At 39.3% G+C, this 20336-nt stretch overlaps 3 protein-coding genes across 3 annotated transcripts; 1 reads left to right on the top strand and 2 right to left on the bottom strand.

The window, feature by feature from the left end:
- Positions 1-825: 825 nt before the first annotated feature.
- On the bottom strand, positions 826-10073 carry LOC128600224 (serine hydroxymethyltransferase, cytosolic). Its single transcript, XM_053612548.1, has 12 exons — positions 9915-10073; positions 8306-8398; positions 8068-8213; positions 7851-7966; positions 7607-7767; positions 7407-7488; positions 5545-5757; positions 5324-5440; positions 3964-4086; positions 1634-1750; positions 1319-1429; positions 826-1226 (listed from the first exon to the last, which is right to left on the bottom strand). The coding sequence occupies exons 2-12, from the start codon at positions 8393-8395 to the stop codon at positions 1054-1056; spliced, it is 1449 nt and encodes a 482-aa protein (XP_053468523.1). The 5' UTR covers positions 8396-8398; positions 9915-10073; the 3' UTR covers positions 826-1053.
- Positions 10074-11850: 1777 nt separating this feature from the next.
- pdap1b (pdgfa associated protein 1b) lies at positions 11851-16226 on the bottom strand. The gene is made up of 6 exons (XM_053613286.1): positions 15872-16226; positions 15529-15620; positions 15302-15397; positions 14668-14786; positions 14360-14511; positions 11851-12652 (listed from the first exon to the last, which is right to left on the bottom strand). The coding sequence occupies exons 1-6, from the start codon at positions 15882-15884 to the stop codon at positions 12588-12590; spliced, it is 537 nt and encodes a 178-aa protein (XP_053469261.1). The 5' UTR covers positions 15885-16226; the 3' UTR covers positions 11851-12587.
- A 227-nt stretch (positions 16227-16453) lies between these two features.
- bud31 (BUD31 homolog) lies at positions 16454-18971 on the top strand. Its single transcript, XM_053613287.1, has 4 exons — positions 16454-16676; positions 16861-16983; positions 17085-17251; positions 18647-18971. Exons 1-4 carry the CDS (start codon positions 16583-16585, stop codon positions 18695-18697), a joined length of 435 nt encoding a protein of 144 aa, XP_053469262.1. The 5' UTR covers positions 16454-16582; the 3' UTR covers positions 18698-18971.
- Positions 18972-20336: the final 1365 nt, after the last annotated feature.

Here is a 20336-nt window from a genome sequence, read left to right on the forward strand (position 1 = left end):
AGATCCCTTTAAAATGTACACCTATAGTTTAGTCCCCGTGCTGTGGGGGTTTCCTCCGGGTACTCCGGTTTCCTCCCCCAGTCCAAAGACATGCATGGCAGGCTGATTGGCGTGTCTGAAGTGTCCGTAGTGTATGAATGGGTGTGTGATTGTGATGTGTGTGTGATTGCCCTGCGATGGACTGGCACCCTGTCCAGGGTGTACCCTGCCTTGTGCCCCATGCTCCCTGGGATAGGCTCCAGGTTCCCCGTGACCCTGAAAAGGAGTAAGCGGTTGAAGATGGATGGATGGATGGACCTATCGTTTAGTAAACAGGCAGTACTTTTAAAATACACCAATCACCCATTCTAAGCGCTTTCGGCTACGGACAGGGGCCAGCATGTTCACTCTGACAGGTCCATGACACTGTTGCTGGTTCACCGGTTGTCCTTCCTTGGACCACTTTAAGTAGGTACTAACCACTGCATACTGGGAATGACCCAGATGCTCTGACCCATCACAATTTGGTCCTTGTCAAAATCACTCAGAACCTTACGATTGCCCATTTTTTCTGCTTCCAACACAACAACTTCGAGAACCGACTGTTCACTTGCTGCCTAATATACAGTATCCCACCGATTGATAGGTACCATTATAACCAGATAATCAATGTTATTCACTTCATCTGTCAGTGGTTTTAATGTTATGGCTGATCTGTGTAAGTATGTAATGTCAGAAAGTCAACAGATTTGAAAACAGGAAAAAAAATGTAGAGCTTCCAGAAAAGGAAACATCTTTTTCAATAAAACAATTGGAGTTAAGAAGAGGCAGTAATGATACTTAACTGTGCCTTAGATAAAACACTAAGACAAATTCCTCTTAACTTTGCTTTTATTTAATCACCCGAGTCACATACAAGTCCCTGTTTTTGGGGTTTTTCTTTTAATTTTGGTCAGCAGACATATCAATGCCCAAGCAAATCTATTCACACTACAAACTGTGTGGTAGAATTCATAGGTCTGATATACTTTAGCAGTTAAAGCTCAGGTCACAAACAGAGAATCAGGATTAGACTCATAGCTCAGGCAGTCCAGGCATGGGGAATTTTCCAGCGAAAGCCTCGACCTCCTCTCGGATTTCCGTAATTCTCTTTTGATATTTCTCATCCTGAGCCAATGTTTCCTTGAACTCCTTCAAAGTGGCTTTGGGGTTCATGTTTGTCTGGATCTCCATAGTTAACTGAATGCCTAAAACCAGAGACAAATCACAAAATGTTGTTTAAAATGACAAATCCTTACTTTTCTAAATAATATAATTCTGTAAGATGCAATTCTCTCACATCTGTGAATGTATTCTGCAACCATGCGGAAATCCTCCTCCACTAGCCCTCGTGACGTGAGAGCAGGAGAGCCTAAACGGAGACCGCTTGGGCGCAAGGCACTCTTATCACCTGCAAGATGTAAAATCAAAAATTAGGTTTGTGTGTGCATGTATGAGTGTGTGCCTAAAGATCAGTCGTTGTGTAATGATCACATTTATTCTACAAATAAAACACAGTATATTCACAGCAGTGCACCACAGCAAGAGGAGACTTGGATCACTCTGCATTATTTGGTGTACACAAATAAAACCTTATTATAAAACAGGATGTCACCTGGGCAGGTATTCTTGTTACAAGCAATAGCACAGGCCTCCAGCACCTTCTCTGCCCTTCCACCATCAGTTCCGTTTGGACGGAGGTCAAGCAAGATTAGATGAGTATCAGAACCACCTGAAAGCAGATGCAGATAAGAGAGATAAGATCAGATAATTCCAATAATAAACTGAAGAAATGTTGCAGTGCTTAGTTTGTCTGTTTCCAGGCAGATCAGGATTTCAATTTTATTAAAAACTCCTCTGAGAAGTGATGTTAAGTGACTCAAACAAGGACAAAGGATTACCTATGAACTTCCTATGAATTTACTCCATTAGCAGAAGGCCTTTGTGAAACTATTTACTCACCACAAGTTCTTGTGAGACATGGGACTGTTGCAACTGCGACTGTACTATAACCTGACAATCGGATTTCCTTCAAGGTCATTACAAACTATTATATTACAGGTTTCTACTAAACGTTTTCATTGTAGGACCACAGATAAAATGATTCTCTTAAATGGCATGAACTGTTTGTTTTTTAATGCAAGTATTCTGTTGGCAGGTAAGCCATAGCAAAGAAATTAAATGAGCATTTTACACCGATCAGCCATAACATTAAAACCTCCAAGAGGTGAAGTATATATCATTATTTATCTTGTTACAGTGGCAACTGTCAAGCGGTGGGATATATTTATTAGGCAGCAAGTGAACAGTCAGTTCTCGAAGTTCATGTGTTGGAAGCAGGAAAAATGGGCAAGTGTAAGGTTCTGAAGGACTTTGACAAGAGCCAAATTGTGACGGCGAGACGACTGGGTCAGAACTTCTCCGAAAACAGCAGGTCTTGTGGGGTGTTCCCGGTATGCAGTGATTAGTACCTACAAAAAGTGGTCCGTGGAAGGACAACCAGTGAACCGGCAACAGGGTCATGGGCACGCAAGGCTCACTGATGCATGTGGGGAGAGAAGGCTAGCCTGGTCTGAGAAATCCAACAGAAGAGCTACTGTAGCACAAATTGCTGAAATAGGTCATTCTGGCTATGACAGAAAGGTGTCAAAACACAGTGCATAACAGCTTGCTGTGTATGGGGCTGTGTAACTGCAGACTGATCAGAGAGGCCATGCTGACTCGAAGAAGGTGGCCTGGTCTGCTGAAACAAGTTCTTTTATATCACGTGGACGGCTGGATGCGTGTATGCCTCTTACCTGGGGAAGTGATGGCACCAGGATGCACCTTGGGCAGAAGGCAAGCCGGCAGAGGCAGCGTCATGTTCTGCTGGGAAACCTTGGGTCCTGGCATTCATGTGGATATTACATTGACACGTACCACCTACCTAAACATTATTGCAGGCCAAGTACACCCCTTCATGGCAACGGTATTCCCTAATGACATTAGATACTTTCAGCAGGATAACGAGCCCTGCCACACTGCAAAAACTGTTCAGGAACGGTTTGAGGAACATGACAAAGGTGTTGACATGGCCTCCAAATTCCCCAGATCTCAATGTCCTGGTGCCAGATACCACAGCACATCTTCAGAAGTCTTGTGGAGTCCATGACCCGATGGGTCACAGCTGTTCTTGTGGCACAAGGGACACAAGTGATTTTAATGTTATGGCTGATCGGAAAAAAAAAAAAAAAGAAACATACTTCAGTAGTTAGTCTGGAAATTAGATGAATCAGATTCTACAGTCAACATTGTGCAAGCAGTAGTAGGAAAGCATTTTTTTCCTGCTTTACTGGAACACTATGACTTTCATAGCACTTTATATAAAGGGAGGAATTCCTCCCAGAGTTATACGTGTCCTTAAAAACTAAATCGATAGAGAGCGTCCCATTCAGCTAGGCCTGCTGTAGACATAGCATTCCTCATACAAGGTCTGAGCTATAAGGAGGACTCTGCTGACTTCCCTGCTCTACACTCTCAGCTCCAGAATCAACCGTTTTAGCTGAGCGGTCAAGTTATCCACGAGTGAATTTTAAGAATAGGTACATCCTTGAAGTGTACAGAATTATTATACACAATTATTTTGCATGTTTATTTAGTTGCGTCATCATTTTCAGTGCAGCTATAAGAAGAAAAAAACAACAACATTAAAGCTGGAAATGTAATTTGTAGCCTGTATATGCTACCTGAAGTGCAGTTTGCTGCTTATCAGCATTTAATTATGCTTTAATTATGGAAAAGCTAACCAGTTGACTTTTTTTTTTATTATTACTGGTCAACTGGTAAAAATGAATAGTGGTGCGACACCTAATCCGGTTTAATTTTATCAACCCTTCTGCAATGTCAGTCTCATCTCTGGAAATGAAAGACAGCTTAGTATGGCTAGTAAATGATAAACAAGCTTACCGGTGACAATTCTGTAGCCCTTTTCAACCAGAGCCACTGACAAAGCCTTGCAATTTGCCAGCACTTGTAACTGGTAGACCTTGAACTCTGGAGTCATTGCCTGCTTCAGTGCTACAGCCACTCCTACTCAAAATCCCATAAAATAAAAAGCATCGTCAAAGAAAAGTGCAAATCACTTGTTCTACAATCTATTAAATAATACTGCATTTTAAATGGAAAATCAACACAGTTTTTTTCCCCCCATCATAAACATCCATCAGTTGGCAGGATTGTTATTGTATTTTATTTTGATTTGTTCAAAAACTGATGAAAGTGTTTTTCCCCGCCAAATTATGGATTTGCGCTCTTCACACGGGAGGATCTGAACCCCACAATTGAATCCGTGGGTGCGTCTCAATCAGCTCCCTAGTTCAGTAGTCAGAGCATTGATCAGCGAGGCGGCCATTTTAACGGCTGTCTCGATCACAAAATCCTTCCAGTGCACTGGAACATTCACTCCCTAAAAAAAAAAATCCCACAATGCATGGCAAAAACCAGGGAGCATGGATACTCACTATGTTCCCTTACTGGAAATAACATTAAATAGATATATTAAATTTATAATTATTCAATTTTATTTTTAATTTAGTCTTAGTCATGTGTCAAATGTCCTTGACAGTTTTATCCTATTTGGTCAACCTTATGCTATTTTTTTTTTTTAAATCAAGTTTTAACTAATTAAAAGTCTGCCCATTTTTGTCTTATCTTAGTTAAAAAAAAAAAAAAAAAAAAAAAAAGGCAAGACATTTTTAACCATAAGATTATTATTGATGAACATTTCAGTCAATCTAGCCAAATCGAATGTTAGTTTTAAAGCTACTCCCCACTGTGCTTACTGAGCCCTGATACGCCGCACACAGCACAGGAAACTGCTGCTCATGCCATCCAATGAACAGGATATTTTCTCTCCTCTTTTTTTGTCAACAAAAATGAAGAGAGATTTTGGTAAAGTTGTTATTATACAAACCACATTTTAGTCTTGTTTTTTTCGTCAACAATATTGCAAGTTGATACAGTCACGGTTAGCGTTTAATAATGTCAGTGTCATCTCGTCATCGTCGCGGGTATAAAAAGGTCGTCAATGAACATTTTCCGCCATCGTTTTCATTAACAAAATTAACACTATTATTAGCAGAACAATCTGAGAAGAGAAATAGATATCGGTTTAACAGTTCTCCAAACCTAATAAAAGAACATACAGTGTCCTCTCTGGCACCCTTAGAAATGGATTAAAACTAAAAACAACAAGATAAAATGGAATACCCTTGCATTGCTTCTCAGAGTTAACATCTGTAGGTTAAGAGATACCAAAATGGGTCACCTGCAATGGCATGGTTATGAGGTCCTCCTTGCAGGCCAGGAAACACAGCCTGATTGATCAAACTCTCCAAGTTGTAAAGACTTTCCTTCCCTGTTTTTGCATCCACACTGCGCACACCTAGTAAGTAACATGTTTACACACTGAGACTTATATCTCGCACACAAAAATACAGCAAACAAACTTCACTGATCTTTTTCCCCCCACAGTCACAAATAACCAACCTTTCCTGTAAAAGATGATTCCAGATCTGCAGCCTCTCAGGGTCTTATGGGTAGTTGTGGAAACAATATCGCAGTAATCAAAGGGAGATGGAATCACTCCAGCTGCAACAAGTCCACTAATGTGAGCCATGTCAGCCAGCAGGTACGCCCCATTCTCGTCTGCAATCGTCCGCAGGCGACTATAATCCAGGTTACGCGAGTAGCAACTGGTACCTGAGAAGAAGAGAAGACACAGAAGAAGCTTAGCGTACAAGGGCAGTAACGATGCACCATATACAAAGCTCTAACATATAAAACAATAGATTCAACACTTAACGTAATAAAGCAGGCTAATCATTATAAAACACTGCTTGTATTACATGATGTGCAATTAACCTTTAAACATAATCACACCCAAAAGAGCTTCCTCTTCATCTCCAATCAGGAGAGACTACACAGATTTTTACATTCGGCACCAAGCAAGAGCTGGAAGATTCCCCGCTTTAAGGTCTGGTATTTCAGCTTCCAGATAAGCGACGACACTGATGGCCAGTAAGTATTGATGAAAACATTATATGTGTACACTCCAGTGCTAATATGGCAAAGATAGAGCCATAAGGCACGCACACGTACACACAGAGAAAAAGCCTTTCCTCACCGATTCAATCCAAGCTAAAGAAATCATCAGGCTGACTGGGACGCCCATATTCAGTTTCTGAGAACTCAAAAACACATCTAGGGCAACAGAGAGGTGCGCGAGAGCTGCTTGAGGCATGGCCCCCCTTGTGAGCCAATTGAGTGAACGCTTAGCCATGATTAACTTAGTTACATTCAGATCTACAGCTTTTGTTTCTTTATATACTGCCAAGATCTGGATGAATGGATCACTCATACACTGTGTCGTAATTACATTTCAATTATTAGGTGGGTCCTGAATCACATACTACCAAAATGCACTATTCTATGCCATTTTGTAGTATAAATAGTGGGAGGAGTGGGTTCACACTGTATGAGAGCGGCCTCTAGAGGCGAAATAAAACCCATCACTAACAAATTTTGTTGTGTTGTTTGAAATGTTTTTTGATTCATTTTCAATGTCTCTATTTTTATGTGGAGTGTTACTTTTTGGTTCAGTTTGGATGCATCTTTTATTTACTTTATTTATTAATAGTTAATATACATTTATTTAACTTAAAAAGTACAGTACATTTTCATGGCACAGTCAGTACTGTTTATTTTTGTAAGAACCTTCAACAACATTTTACGTTAAGTGCTATGTTTTCATTCAGTACCAATTTTAAAAACTATCACTTGATTAATTGGTTATCAGCACGTACGGCCCAACTTAGTTATCTGGAAAGTTTGCTATTGGTCCGCCTCTAATTTCAAGTACGTGGATGATGCACTATTCCACCGAAAAAACAAGTGTGGAACGTTGGACACTTCATGCACTCAAAGGTTGCAGCTTTGCTTACGCAGTAGAAGAGGGGAGGGGTTACCATGCGCTCACGCTGGATGAGAAAATATTTTCAAAATGGCCGACGACACTCCAGTGGACAATACATCTTACAAAGGCGAGTTGAGTTCTCTTAAATTAGCCCTCGTTATGCCATTTATTTTTATTTTTCAGCATTTTAAAAATTCACCGTAGCAAGGTACAGTTTCATGGGTCGTCTACCGGGCTTTGTAATTTACCAGCTTTCATCTCGCATTGAAAGAGAAATGACTTGTACTTCCGGTTAATAAAAACCATTAGTGTTCCATTTGAGATTATACTGCCCTTCTAAAATTCATACACTAGACTGTAGAGAACATAGTGTAAAGTACATAATTATATAAAAGGACTATAGGACTTACAAAATTGTTGCAGCAACAAAACAAACCTGCAATGATCAATTTTGGGTGGAACAGACGAGCATTTTCCTGTAGTCGGTCGTAATCAATGTAACCAGTCTCCTGGTTTACCTAGAAATAAAATATGTAATGTAAATCCTCCTATTGATAACGATATAATGATTTACCATGAAGAGGACTTCAAGTACCCAAAGTTAAGCAATATTAAGCCCTATAAATGAACATATACCTTGTACGGCATAGACTCAAAGAAAATGGAGGTGGCGGAAATTTTTTTCTTGTCCGTCATAAATCCATGGGTCAAGTGTCCACCGTCAGGGAGATCCAGACCCATGATCCTTCCATGAGGCTCCACGACTGCTGTGTACACTGCAAAGTTGGCAGGTGACCCTGAACACAACATGTTCATGAGTAACCTTTGATATGATAAGGCCAGAGTTCAAAACACCAAATATCCAAGCTTAAATACTTACCGGAATAAGGCTGCACATTTACACCCCATTTCTCCGGGTCAAGACCATAAACCTTCAACGCTCGTTGCTGACAGAGACGCTCCAGTTCATCCACATGCTCCGTGCCACCATAGTATCTAATGATATTTTTGCCGAGAGCTGATGTTTTAATATTACAACAAACACAATATACAATAAATGCTTCCTATCTTTAGACATTTAAATACAACAGATTTACCTCTGGCCAGGATATCCTTCTGAATATTTGTTGTTCATGCACGAGCCCAACGCCTCCAAAACAGCACGACTTGTGAAGTTCTCAGATGCGATGAGCTCTAAACCGTTCGTCTGTCTCTTTTTCTCCTTCTTAATGATATCAAATACCTATTGACATGTTTGACGCGCAAACACAAAATCCGTTCAAACCTTATCCGTGACGCAACATATTAAGACAGTAAGTTTACACAGGAAGATACCTCAGGATCGTTGGTGCCGAGAGGCTCCTGCAGCATCCTGTTGTGAGACTCCCATGTATCTTTGTCAATGCAACAATCGTTGTGTGCCATGTTCTTAACATAAAAACAAGTTACAATTATAAAGGGCAGTAGGTTCTCAAAGAATAATGACAGTTTGGAACGTTTTCTCTGTCTACCAGTGTTTAACTGTTAAAAAACACCTTCAAGGAATTGAAAAAAGGATGCTAAAGGAATTCCAATAGGATCGTTTGAATTTTCCAAGATTTGCACCTTCACAATACGGCCAAAAGTATGTGGACACCTGACCATCACATCCGTATGTACTTGTTGAACATCCCAGTCCACGTTTTAGAGCGTGGCTGTAGGGATTTGTATTCATTCATCTACAAGCGCATTAGTAATGTTAGGAGAGGAGGTCTGGGGTGCAGTCGGTGTTCCAGTTCATCCCAAAGGTGTTCAGTGGGGTTGAGGTCAGGACTCTCAAGTTCTTCCACTCCAACCTTCTCAAACCATGTCTTCATGGAGCTTACTTTGAGGACAGTAGCACGGTCATGCTGGAACAGGTTTGAGCCTCCAAGTTCCATCCATTTTCCATAACACTTATCCAACACAGGGTCACGGGAGAACCTGGAGCCTATCCCAGGGAACTCACCCGGGGGGACACACCCCGGACGGGGCGCCAATTGCACACACGTTCTCAAACTGTGGACAAATTGAAAACAAGGAGTACCCAGAGGAAACCCTCGAATCACAGGGAAAACACGCTAATTCTGCGCACACAGGGCAGAGGTGGGATTCGAACCCCCAACCTCAGAGGTGCGAGGCAAACTCTTAATTCCATTGAAGGGAAATTATAATACTACATCATACAAAGACATTCTGTACAATTGTGTGCTTCTAACTTTGTTGAAACAGCCTGGGTAAGAACCACATGAGAGTGATCAGGTGTCCACAAGCTTGGGCAGATAGTCTGCACAGGCACATCTCACTTAAATAGTTTGATGGGTTTTGGTTTCTTTCATGATTAGCAGGAACGTGTTCTTATCAACAACATGAGGGAGTTTCCTCCTCGTGATGGACCTTGCAGTGATTCCTCACAGGCTCAGATTGTTTCTCAGTGGCTACTGGTGAAAATGTTAATATACAATACTCAGAAATGAGGATCTGGTGAGCTGTAGAAGTAGATGTTTGATCAGACATGGCCTCGTTTCTCGGTTCAACATGATGCAACTGCAGCAAGCGTCTGCGTCATGGCGTAACAGCGTTCATTACACCAGAAGAAGTGAAGAGGAACATGGTCGGTGAACACATAAAATACCAGTCCTCATAATATAGCAATATGTACACATTACACGCCTGCTTTATTAACCATGTGTTGATAAATCTACCTAATACGAATCTGGGTTAGCAGCAGGCTACCCTACTGTACCTTTGCTAACATTGTACACATGGATTTAATCCGGTTTCAAGACCTATAACTAATAATAGTGAGTGTTGCTCCTTATTATATCTGTGACATTAGTGCTATACTGCCTGTTTGTTTATCAATATTATATCCAAACATTTTTTGTTTCTCAGCAAAATTACAACACTGCAAGAAAGATCTTACCTTTACCACTGAGAGGGAAATTAGATGCAGGGATTATGTGTGTTTTTCATGCAATAAAGTCAGGATTCAAAGTCCAGGAAAGTTTGGAAAAAGCTCTTCACCTCTCCAGATAAAGCTAGTGTCAGTGCACGCGGCGTGAGAGCACCTCGACTGAGGGGCGGGGCTACCATGATTGAACCTGTCAATCATTAAATCCTGGATTATCTTCTGAACCAAGCAGACTAGTTTCGTAAATTTAGCTAAAAAAAAGCCATTCTGAGATCAATATTATTGTGAGAGATTTGTGAAGTTAAAAAATTCTTTATTTGTTTTACATAAAGTCTATTTACAGCAGCATCCAATGACACTAATTCCCGCTCAAATGTGCTATTTCCAATAATAATAATAATAATAATAATAATAATAATAATAAATAATAATAATAACATAATAACAACAGTGTTCTATTAAATATAAATATATAAATATAGAGATGAGATGCTCGAAATTAGCTGGAACATGCACTGGAAAAGCGTAGTAACAGTTTATTAACTTTTCTCCATGTTGTCCAGCCGGAACTATATGTAGGCAACACAATGCGAACGGACGAAATTGCGTACGCACCAAAAAGAGATTTGTTTTATCTGACGGGTTAACGCTAGACGGATTTGTATAAAGTTTGTATAATCCTGCTCAACTTTTCCCCGAAGTTCTCAATTCTGAGAGTCTTCATAAAGCCTTAACAAGTCGGATAAAATAAAATCTATTCATGGTCCGTACGCAATTGCGTCCGTTAGCATTGTGCTGCCTGCATATAGTTCCGGCCGGATGAAAAATGAATAAACTGACTCATCTTTCTCTGATGCATTTAATCTGTGTTCATAGATTTATAGAATACTTTACAAGTAACATCAAATGTAACAGATAAATGTTGTTGACTTTGATAACGCTATAATTTTATCTTTTAGAAAAATTCAATATTCATAAAGCCTGATCCCGTCACAATAAGCCTACTTTTAAGCATTTTGCTGTAGTAGTAGTAGTAGTAGTAGTAATAATAATAATAATAATAAATACATTTTATTTATACTGCACTTTTCTCACACACAAAGCGTTGTGATATAAATCTTTCGAAAATCTTTAGAAAACGTCAAGTCCTTTGAGTAACAAAACTTATAAAACACATTACGACCAGTCAGTGAAACCTGTGACTGACAGGTACTAACAGTTATTTAATTCGTCCATGCAAAATATTTGTTATATTATTATTATTATTATTATTATTATTATTTCCCCACCCACTACACTATACACCTTACTCAGACTAAGGAGGCGTGGTTAAAACTCCGAGTCCACGCCCCATAAAGTCACATGAGCGTTTTCCCGCGTAGGTTATTAGCTTAGTGGGAGACATTATATTGCCAAAAGTATGTGGACACCTGATCATCATAGCCATATGTGATTCCTCCACAAAGTTGGAAGCACACAACTGTCCAGAATGTCTTTGTATACTATAAGATTACAATTTCACTTCACTGGAACTAAGAGGCCCAAACCTGTTCCAGCATGACGATGCTCCTGCGCACCAAGCAAGCTCCATGAAGACATGGTTTGAGAAAGTTGGACTGGAAGAACTTGAGAGCGTTGACCTCAACCCCACTGAACACTTTTGGGATGAACTGGAACACCGACTGCAACCCAGGCCTCCTCATCAGTACCTGACCTCATTAATGCTCTTATAGCTGAATAAACACAAATCCCCACAGTCACGCTCCAAAATCTAGCGGAAAGCCTACCCAGAAGGGTGGAGGTTATTATAACAGTAAACAGAGATTACTGTGGAATGTGACGGGGCAAGTGTCAGCATACTTTTGAACATACTATACAGTGTATTTATGATGTTATTTAACTAGACATAACATGATTATGTTTAAATAAGTTTAAATGGTCTACAAAACATGTTCCATTTCTCTTTATTTCCTAAAATTCCTGTACAAAAATGTATAGTGTGCAGTTTTTTAAATTTATTTTTTATTTTTAAATGAACATAGTCACTTTATTAGAATGCTCTCTGTAATATTTTTAAACAAACCCGGTGAATATACTGATCTCATGAATATGGTAACCGAGATGTGCAGAAGGCTACGCATTAATAAAGTATGAGTATGGAAAATAAAGTTGTGTGGCAGGCTTCAAAAACAAGAGAGGTATACATTCAGAGATAGCATAGAGTATATCTCATAATAAGCAGAAATTGCGATGGTGTGCTGATACTCACTGTTGTTAATACATTATTACATTGCTTATTGAGGAAAAAAATCTGGATGCCCCATATTCATAAAGTAATTATCTTTTTTTTTATGACATCTTACAGTTCATTCAATCTGACATGGCAATTCCAACACAATATATTAATAAAATTATTTATTTATTTAGTATCATTAAATAACTATCTATGCATTGTCATTTAACTACATTGCAGAAAACTCCCTGACCTACTCCCAAGCATCAATTTCTGCCTTTCAAGGTTAGCGTTGAGAATGCATAAATATCCCTTTTCAATGAAATGTTGCATTGTAATGTCTTACAAAGCATAACACAATCACAATAAAACGTGTCCCCGAAAATATATATCAATATACATATATTTGTATACTGCAGTTCTTTAAAACTTTTCTGATTTTATTGTTACTATCATTTCAGGGACAGTGTATGAAGTCCTTTTGCTGCTGCCTGTGCTGCTTGTGCTGCTTCTTTTGCTACAATAAAAGTAACACACACAAAAAAATAAATAAAAAAAAACAGGAATAAAAATTATACCTCTTATTGTAATGTTCTAAGCATTTTGTAAGCTGTAAGCCTTACACAACATTCCATTTGTTTGTACTCCAGAGAATATACAGTCCTATCCAAAAGTATTGGAACAGCAAGACCAATTCGATTTTTTCACTATACATTAAAGACATTTGGGTTTAAGATCAAAAGATGAATATGAGACGATAGAGATCAGAATTTCAGCTTTCATTTACTCACATTTAAATCTAGATGTGTTAAACAATTTAGAACATGGCACCTTTTGTTTGAACCCACCCATTTTTTCAAGTGATCAGAAATATTGGAACATGTGACTGATGGGTGTTTCTTTGTTACCAAGGGGTGTCCTGTTAAATTGATTGTTTAAAGAATTAATAGCTCTGAATGTATACTCTTGGTTTGAGCCCTGGGTTTCGCCTGTGAAGATTGCATTTGTTGTTAAAAAGGATAAAACAACATGAAGACCAGAGAGCTGTGTATGGCGAAAAAAGCAAGCCATTTTGAAGCTGAGAAAAGAGGAAAAATCAATCTGAGGCATTGCAGAAGCATTGGGCATAGCCAATACAACAACTTGGAATGTCCTGAAAAAGAAAGAAACCACTGGTGCACTGACAACCAGATATGGAACAGGTCAGCCAAGGAAAACAAGAGCGGTTGACAGAAACATTGTGAGAGTTGTGAAGAAAACCCCCGAAACAATAGTTAGTGACATCACCAACAACCTCCACAAGGCAAGAGTAAAGGTATCACAACCCACCATTCAAAGAACACTTCAAGTACAGAAATATAGAGGCTATACCACAAGCTGCAAACCACTCATCCGTATCAAGACTCACAAGGACAGATTGGAATTTGCAAAGAAATACAGAGATGAGCCACAAAAGTTCTGGAATGAAGAGTAACCTTTACCAAAGTGATGGAAAGTCCAAAGTGTAGAGAAAGAGTAGATCTACTCATGATCCAAAACACAGAAGCTCATCAGTCAAGCATGGTGGAGGTAGTGTCATAGCTGCTTCTGGAACAGGAACACTAATCTTTATTGATGATGTAAGTCATGATGTTAGCAGCAGAATGAGTTCAGAAGTTCACAGAAACAATCTGCCTTCCAATTTACAAAATGCATCCAATATAATCAGGGGGAACTTTATCATGCAGCAATGACCCAAATAGCATTTCCAACTCAACAAAGGACTTCATCAGGGGCAAAAAGTAGACGGTTTTAGACTGGCCAAATCAGTCACCAGACCTTAACCCAACTGTGCAGCATTTCACCTCCTGAAGAGGAGACTGAAGGGAGAAACCCCCTGAAGCAAACAATCTGGTGATGTCAGTGGGTCACAGGCTTGATGCGGTTATTGAAGGAAGAGATATGCAACCAAATATTAAGTGTTATTTCCTTGAATTTACTTTAAGATTCTGTTCCTGTACTCTTGCCCAAATTGTGTGGTCAGTCACCAAAAGGTGCCATGTTCTAAGTTGTTTAACACATCAAGCTGTAAATATAAGGAAATGAAACCTGAAATTCTGGTCTATCGGTTCATATTCATTTTTTGATCTCAAACTCAAATGTCTTCAATGTATAGCGAAAACAGTAGAGTTTGCCTTGCTGTTCCAATATTTTCGGAGGAGACTGTAAATGTGCCCCAATTTACCTTTCCTTTCCTCTTCTTTTTTCTTTGCAGCCTCTTCACGTTGCTTTCGAATTATCGCAAGCCGGGCTAAGTCTGCTTTGGCTTGATCTGTCTTTCCTGCTAAATGCATCTTCATGTATCTTTCTTTGGCCTTCTGTTTTTCGATCTCCTCTCTGAAATGTTGATCAGGCAGATTTTCATATAAAATCACATCTTAATCCAAATTCTGACAGAAGTCATGCAATTCTCATTTACAAACCAAACAGGAGGTAAACAGTCAGTGTTTCTCAGCCATTAACATTTGCGATACCCACCTTGGTGGCCCTTACCTCTCTCTTCTAGAAAGCTGTTTGGGTTCCTCAAGTTCTAGTTCTGTTACTTTCTTGGTTTTCTGAGCAGCACGATTAGGGTTTTCAATGTCTATTAATCCCTCCACACCTTTTCTTTTCTGTGACAAAGAAGGAAAATTCAAATGGAATAAAAACAGTAATAAAAAAAGGTCTGAAATGTAGTTTTCTCCTCCGATGTGCTGCACTAGTTGACAGACTGCCGGTAGTAAAACTCCCTCCATCTCAAACAACTGCTGCTTTATAAAGATAAAGTGTTCATCGGACTGGCATAGTGGAAACATCGCAGTTTGGAACATTATTGAGAAATCCTGAATTAAAATGTAATCTATTGGTATAACGTCCACCAGATGAAACAGCGCACATCCAACTTGAATCAAAGGGTTCCAGAGTCTTAGGTCGGTAGCAAAGCACGAAGAGAACAACTAACAGAAATATTGACACGGATACACTTCCTTCCTCCCCCCGATGCTAATAAAGCTTTTACTGCAAAGATTCACTCACCAATTAGACCTCGAACAATGTGTTCACCTAAGCTATTGTTGGTTAATTTCTTTGTAAACTCAACACTGGCTCAAAAGAGCACTTGGCAGGTAAAAGATTAGACAAGGCTTACGTGAGAGCTTTCATCATCACTGTCCTCTGAACCTGATCCTGCCAATTTGTCATCCTTCATATCATTCACTGCTCCTCCTTCTTCCTCCTCTTCATTCTGGAAGAAAGAAAAAAAATTATATATATATACATACACACATACATACACACATTAAGCCTTACATACAAACAAACATATACTTTATACCAGGTGAAAAAGTCCAGGTGATGTTTTCCAATCATCATTACCTTTTTTCGTTCTTTTTCAGCTTTCATCTGAGCATCTATCTCTTCAGGACTTGTGTACGTTCTCATCCGACCCTTATGTCCACCCTTCTTTCCTGGAAATAGAACATTTGTATAATCAGAACAGAATAAATAAAACTTAACAAAAGTACTGCTCAATACAAATGAATTAGGTGACCTAAACAAGAATACAAGTAGGATGCAATTTCACAACACTGTCCTTAAAGCCAACAGCTGATATATTGTACAGGTAGGTGTTAATAATTCACCAGGTATTACATTATTATTGACCTGCTTGTCTGTGACAACTGCACTAGTGTCACTCAGGATAAGAGCAGTGTCTTACCTCCTTTAGGCATGATGATGTTCAGAGGATAAAAGATAATTAACCTAATGTCTAATTCAGTGATGTAGCTAAGCAGAATCCCAATTTGGGTAACACGACAAACTGACAATAAAGTAAAACTACAGCTAGCTATAGCGTGTTAGCTAAGTTGCTAACAACAACACAAGTTTAACGTAAGCGTAACAAACTCTACAAGTATAATAAAAGTTGGGAGAATCCAATGACTAATTACTTATGATAGTGGAAAACAAAAGAAACAAACAATAACGTCCAGTTCTCTTCAAAACACTAATCTCAGCCTACCAAAAATCAGTCTACCATGCTATCGCTTTTATTTTCTCTCAGGCACTCCACGGACACCTAGCCTGATGCAATATGGCAAAATCAACACACCAGTTGTTGTTATTTAAAAAACAAACAACACACATTTTTTTTAACGTGATATTTCTTTAACGTTGTTATATCAAGTGTAGAAATCTTTAATGATATCTCACAAATGTCATCAGTATACATAGTTTTCATAGAATATTTCAGAAGGACGTTCCTTTTCTTTTCTTTTTTTCTTTTTTATTGAGACGTCGGGAAAACGCTAAGGACCTCTTCTGTGACGTAAACAAAACGCGACTAAAGATCCTGTGCTGTAGCAGCTCGTAAACAACTGAGATAATTATTACTTATTATATATATATATTTTTATATTGATTTGAAGTCATGCCCAAAGTGAAGAGAAGCAGAAAGCCACCCCCGGACGGTTGGGAGCTGATCGAGCCCACTCTTGATGAATTGGATCAGAAAATGAGGGAAGGTATGTTCAGACATGGCTCGCTTATAGATGGTTGAAGCTAGCTGAGTAGCTAGTCGGCTACTGTTTGAATCATTTGTTATGCGCTTATAATACATTCAGTTAATTACATGATGGGTTTTTATCTTATTTTGCTTGATATACAGTGTTGGTGAATTGCTGCTAATGTTTGTACTGTAATTCCCAGCTGAAACCGAGCCTCATGAGGGTAAACGGAAAGTCGAGTCCCTTTGGCCAATATTCAGACTTCATCACCAGCGGAGCCGCTACATTTTCGACCTGTTTTACAAAAGAAAAGCAATCAGCAGAGGTCATTTCACCCGTGCAGACTTCCACCACCTAGTTTGCTTTTAAGTGTTTAGCTGTACGTTGTTAATAGCTATTGGTGTTTTGTGTTTACTTGGTTTGCAGAGCTCTATGATTACTGTATAAAAGAAGGCTATGCTGACAAGAATCTCATTGCGAAGTGGAAGAAGCAGGGCTACGAAAATCTGTGCTGTCTTCGCTGCATTCAGACACGAGACACCAATTTTGGAACAAATTGCATATGCAGAGTGCCTAAAGGCAAACTGGAAGTGGTAAGATCGTTTAGAAGTTGCACTGTATAGCCAGAGGTTTGAGGACACCTGATCATCACACCCATTTGCTGTTCTTCCACACACTGTTGCCACAAAGTTGGACGCACATAATTGTCTAAAATGTCATTACGTGCTCTTGTATTACAATTTCCCTTCACTGGAGCTCAAACCTGTTCCAGCATGACACTGACTACGTTTACATGGACAGCAATAATCTAATTACTGACCTTATTCTGAATGAGACAATATTGTGATTAAGGTGTTTACATGAGTTGCTTTTAGAATATTCCTTTCATGTTCAGGTTTTACATGTTATAGAACATAGATCGATTAACGTCATTACGTCCCCACGCCACGCTGTCCGACGTTCCCTCCAGAATTTCACGTATCGACATACAGTTCGTTTTCGTTATGGTACCGTATACAGTTCTGGGTGTTTCATTTTTAATTTTATGAAAGCGTCAAGTGCAGTTAATTATTTGTCATGCTGTACGTGCATATAGATGACTGCTTGAAGCCGTGGGCTGCGTCCCAAACCGCGTACTTACCTACTATATAGTAACCAAGATACATATCTTTCTCCTACTATATAGCAGGTAAGTATGTGGTTTCAGACGCAGCTGTGCTCTCTTGTTTACCGTCAAACGGTTGAGCACTGCCGTGTGTGTACGTGTCCTGTCGCAAAATGCGGTGAAAACTCCCACACGACGTTAATAGTGTGATTAAGGTGTGTACATGTCTATAATGCACTTGATAATGATGATAATGTGACTAAAACAGGAATACTCCACATGTCTTAATTCGATTTGTGTTTACTTCGAGTATGACTTTAGTCAGATTAAGGTCATCAATAATCACTGTTTACATGGTAGGTTCTTAATCGGGCTAAAATTAGATTATTGTTGTCCATGTAAAAGTACGGAATGCCCCGTGAACAAAGCGAGCTCCATGAAGACATGGTTTGAGAAGTTTGGAGTGGAAGAACTCTAGTGTCCTGCATTCAACCTCAGCCCCACTGAACACTTTTGGGATGAACTGGAACACTAGGTCTTCTCGCTCGACACTAGTGCCTGATCTCATTAATGCTTTTGTAGGTGAATGAACACAAATCCCCACAGCCACGCTCCAAAAACTAGTGGAAAGCCTTCCCAGAATAGTATGGAGATTATTATAACAGCAAAGAGGGGAATCGATCTAAATGGGATGATCAACAAGCACATATGACTGTGATGGTCAGATGTCTGCAAACTTTTGTGCGTATAGTGTATTTTAGAGTAAGTCCCCCTAACCCCCTGCAGTCTTTCCTTCTAGTTATTTATGGTTGAGGTGTAAGTTATTGTCAGTGGAGACAATCATGTTGGATTGTTCAGTCAGCATTCTCTCTGTTCCTTATAGGGTCGTATCATTGAGTGCACTCACTGTGGATGCAGAGGATGTTCCGGATGATCAAGTTCAAGACTTCTGCTGTTGGGACTCGTTATATCTTAACCTTTGTGTTTTGAAATGTTTGTGAATATTATTTCATTCCAGCTTTTTAGTCTTTACTTTGTGTGAAAATTCAGCTTTCATTAAACTTTGTCATCTTTAAAATGGTTGTCTTTACTGTTTGTTTTTCTTTCATTAATTATTTGTTATGGTCTAAAAGCCTATCACCTAGATTCATTGGAAAAATAATGTATACCCTCCTTCAATTCATGTTTTTTTTTATTTATCAGGGCATAAATTACAATTGTGTGGTCCTCACCAACTTCTATACGCAAACAAATAACCTCAGGCTGTGTGTTGTTACCTGGATGATCAACGATTGTGTTTATGTTTTGTCATAGTTGTTTTTCCTGAGCAGTTAAACTGCCCACTGTTCTTCAGAAAAATCCTCCAGGTCCTGCACATTCTTTACTTTTCCAGCATCTTCTACATATTTGCTCCCTTTCCAACAGTAACTGTGATGTTGAGATCCATCTTTTCATACTGAGGACGACTGAGGGATTCGTACACGACTATTACAAAATGTGCAAACATTCACTGATGCTCAAGAAGACAACACGGTACATTAAGAGACCAGGGGTGTAAACTTTTGAACAGGATGATTGGTGTAAACTGTTATTTTGTCTTCTGGGAAACATGTAAATATCTTATGTAGCTTCTGTACGGCAGGACTAAATGGAAAAGGATAAGATCTTTAAACAAAATAACAATTTACACCGATCATCCTGTTCAAAAGTTGTAACTGTATGTAGTCATTATTTCTCAAAAAGTAATCCAACATTTAAAAAGCAGGTAGGAAAAAAATAAGTACAGTATATCATTCAGTAACATGTAGAACCAGCAACAATAACTTGAAGTGAACATTTTCTGTAGGAGTTTATCGTCTCTCAAGAAATTTTGGCCCACTGTTCTTTACAATATTCCTTCATGTTATGAATTAATCTTTATTGATCACATATACATTAGAGCACAGTGAAAATCTTTTCTTTGACCCCAGCATGTAAGCCATGCAGCCCAGAGTGTAGGGTCAGTCATGATACAGCACCCCTGGAGCAGAGAGGGTTGAGGCCTTGCTCAAGGGCCCAACAGTAGCAGCTTGGCAGTGCTGGGGCTTGAACCCCCAACCTTCTGATCAGTAACCCAGAACCTTAACCACCAAGCCACCATTGCCACCGTTGCCCCTTAAGAGCCCACAACAACATCTCTGTGGGGTTGAGGTCTGGAATATGACTTGGCCACTCTAACATTTTTGATGTTTTTTCTTCTTAAGGCATTCAGATGTGTGATTGGGATCACTGTCCCTTGCATGACCCAGTTTCAGCCCAGCTAAAGCTGCTGGAAAGATTTGATTCACATTTGTCTCAAGAATATAAGTATAAAGTGGAGTTCATTGTTGTTTCAATGACTACAAGTTGCCCAGGTCCTGTGGCTGCAAAACAAACCCAAATCCTCACCCCTCCACCACCATGCTTCACAGTTGGTATGAGGTGTTTGTGGTTTTCACCAAACATCTCCACCTTGGTCTCATCAGTCCAAAGGATATTGTTTCAGAACTTTTGTGGTTTGTTTAGATGCAATTTTGCAAACCTAAGTCCTGCTC

This window comes from Ictalurus furcatus, chromosome 24 (genome assembly GCF_023375685.1).
Source record: "Ictalurus furcatus strain D&B chromosome 24, Billie_1.0, whole genome shotgun sequence".
Lineage (NCBI taxonomy): Eukaryota > Metazoa > Chordata > Actinopteri > Siluriformes > Ictaluridae > Ictalurus > Ictalurus furcatus.

What these genes read in the sequence shown, in the direction of transcription:
- LOC128600224 (XM_053612548.1), bottom strand. Translation starts at nt 8,395, where the DNA reads ATGGCACACAACGATTGTTGCATTGACAAAGATACATGGGAGTCTCAC. An exon ending in TTGAGTCTATGCCGTACAAG is followed by an intron (nt 7,489 to 7,606) that starts GTATATGTTCAT and finishes TTTTATTTCTAG; the next exon opens with GTAAACCAGGAGACTGGTTA. An exon ending in TGCAGAATACATTCACAGAT is followed by an intron (nt 1,227 to 1,318) that starts GTGAGAGAATTG and finishes CTCTGGTTTTAG; the next exon opens with GCATTCAGTTAACTATGGAG.
- pdap1b (XM_053613286.1), bottom strand. An exon ending in CAGCTTTCTAGAAGAGAGAG is followed by an intron (nt 14,512 to 14,667) that starts GTAAGGGCCACC and finishes TCAACATTTCAG; the next exon opens with AGAGGAGATCGAAAAACAGA. An exon ending in AAAAGAAGAGGAAAGGAAAG is followed by an intron (nt 12,653 to 14,359) that starts GTAAATTGGGGC and finishes CTTTTATTGTAG; the next exon opens with CAAAAGAAGCAGCACAAGCA.
- bud31 (XM_053613287.1), top strand. Translation starts at nt 16,583, where the DNA reads ATGCCCAAAGTGAAGAGAAGCAGAAAGCCACCCCCGGACGGTTGGGAG. An exon ending in GGATCAGAAAATGAGGGAAG is followed by an intron (nt 16,677 to 16,860) that starts GTATGTTCAGAC and finishes TGTAATTCCCAG; the next exon opens with CTGAAACCGAGCCTCATGAG. An exon ending in CTAAAGGCAAACTGGAAGTG is followed by an intron (nt 17,252 to 18,646) that starts GTAAGATCGTTT and finishes TGTTCCTTATAG; the next exon opens with GGTCGTATCATTGAGTGCAC.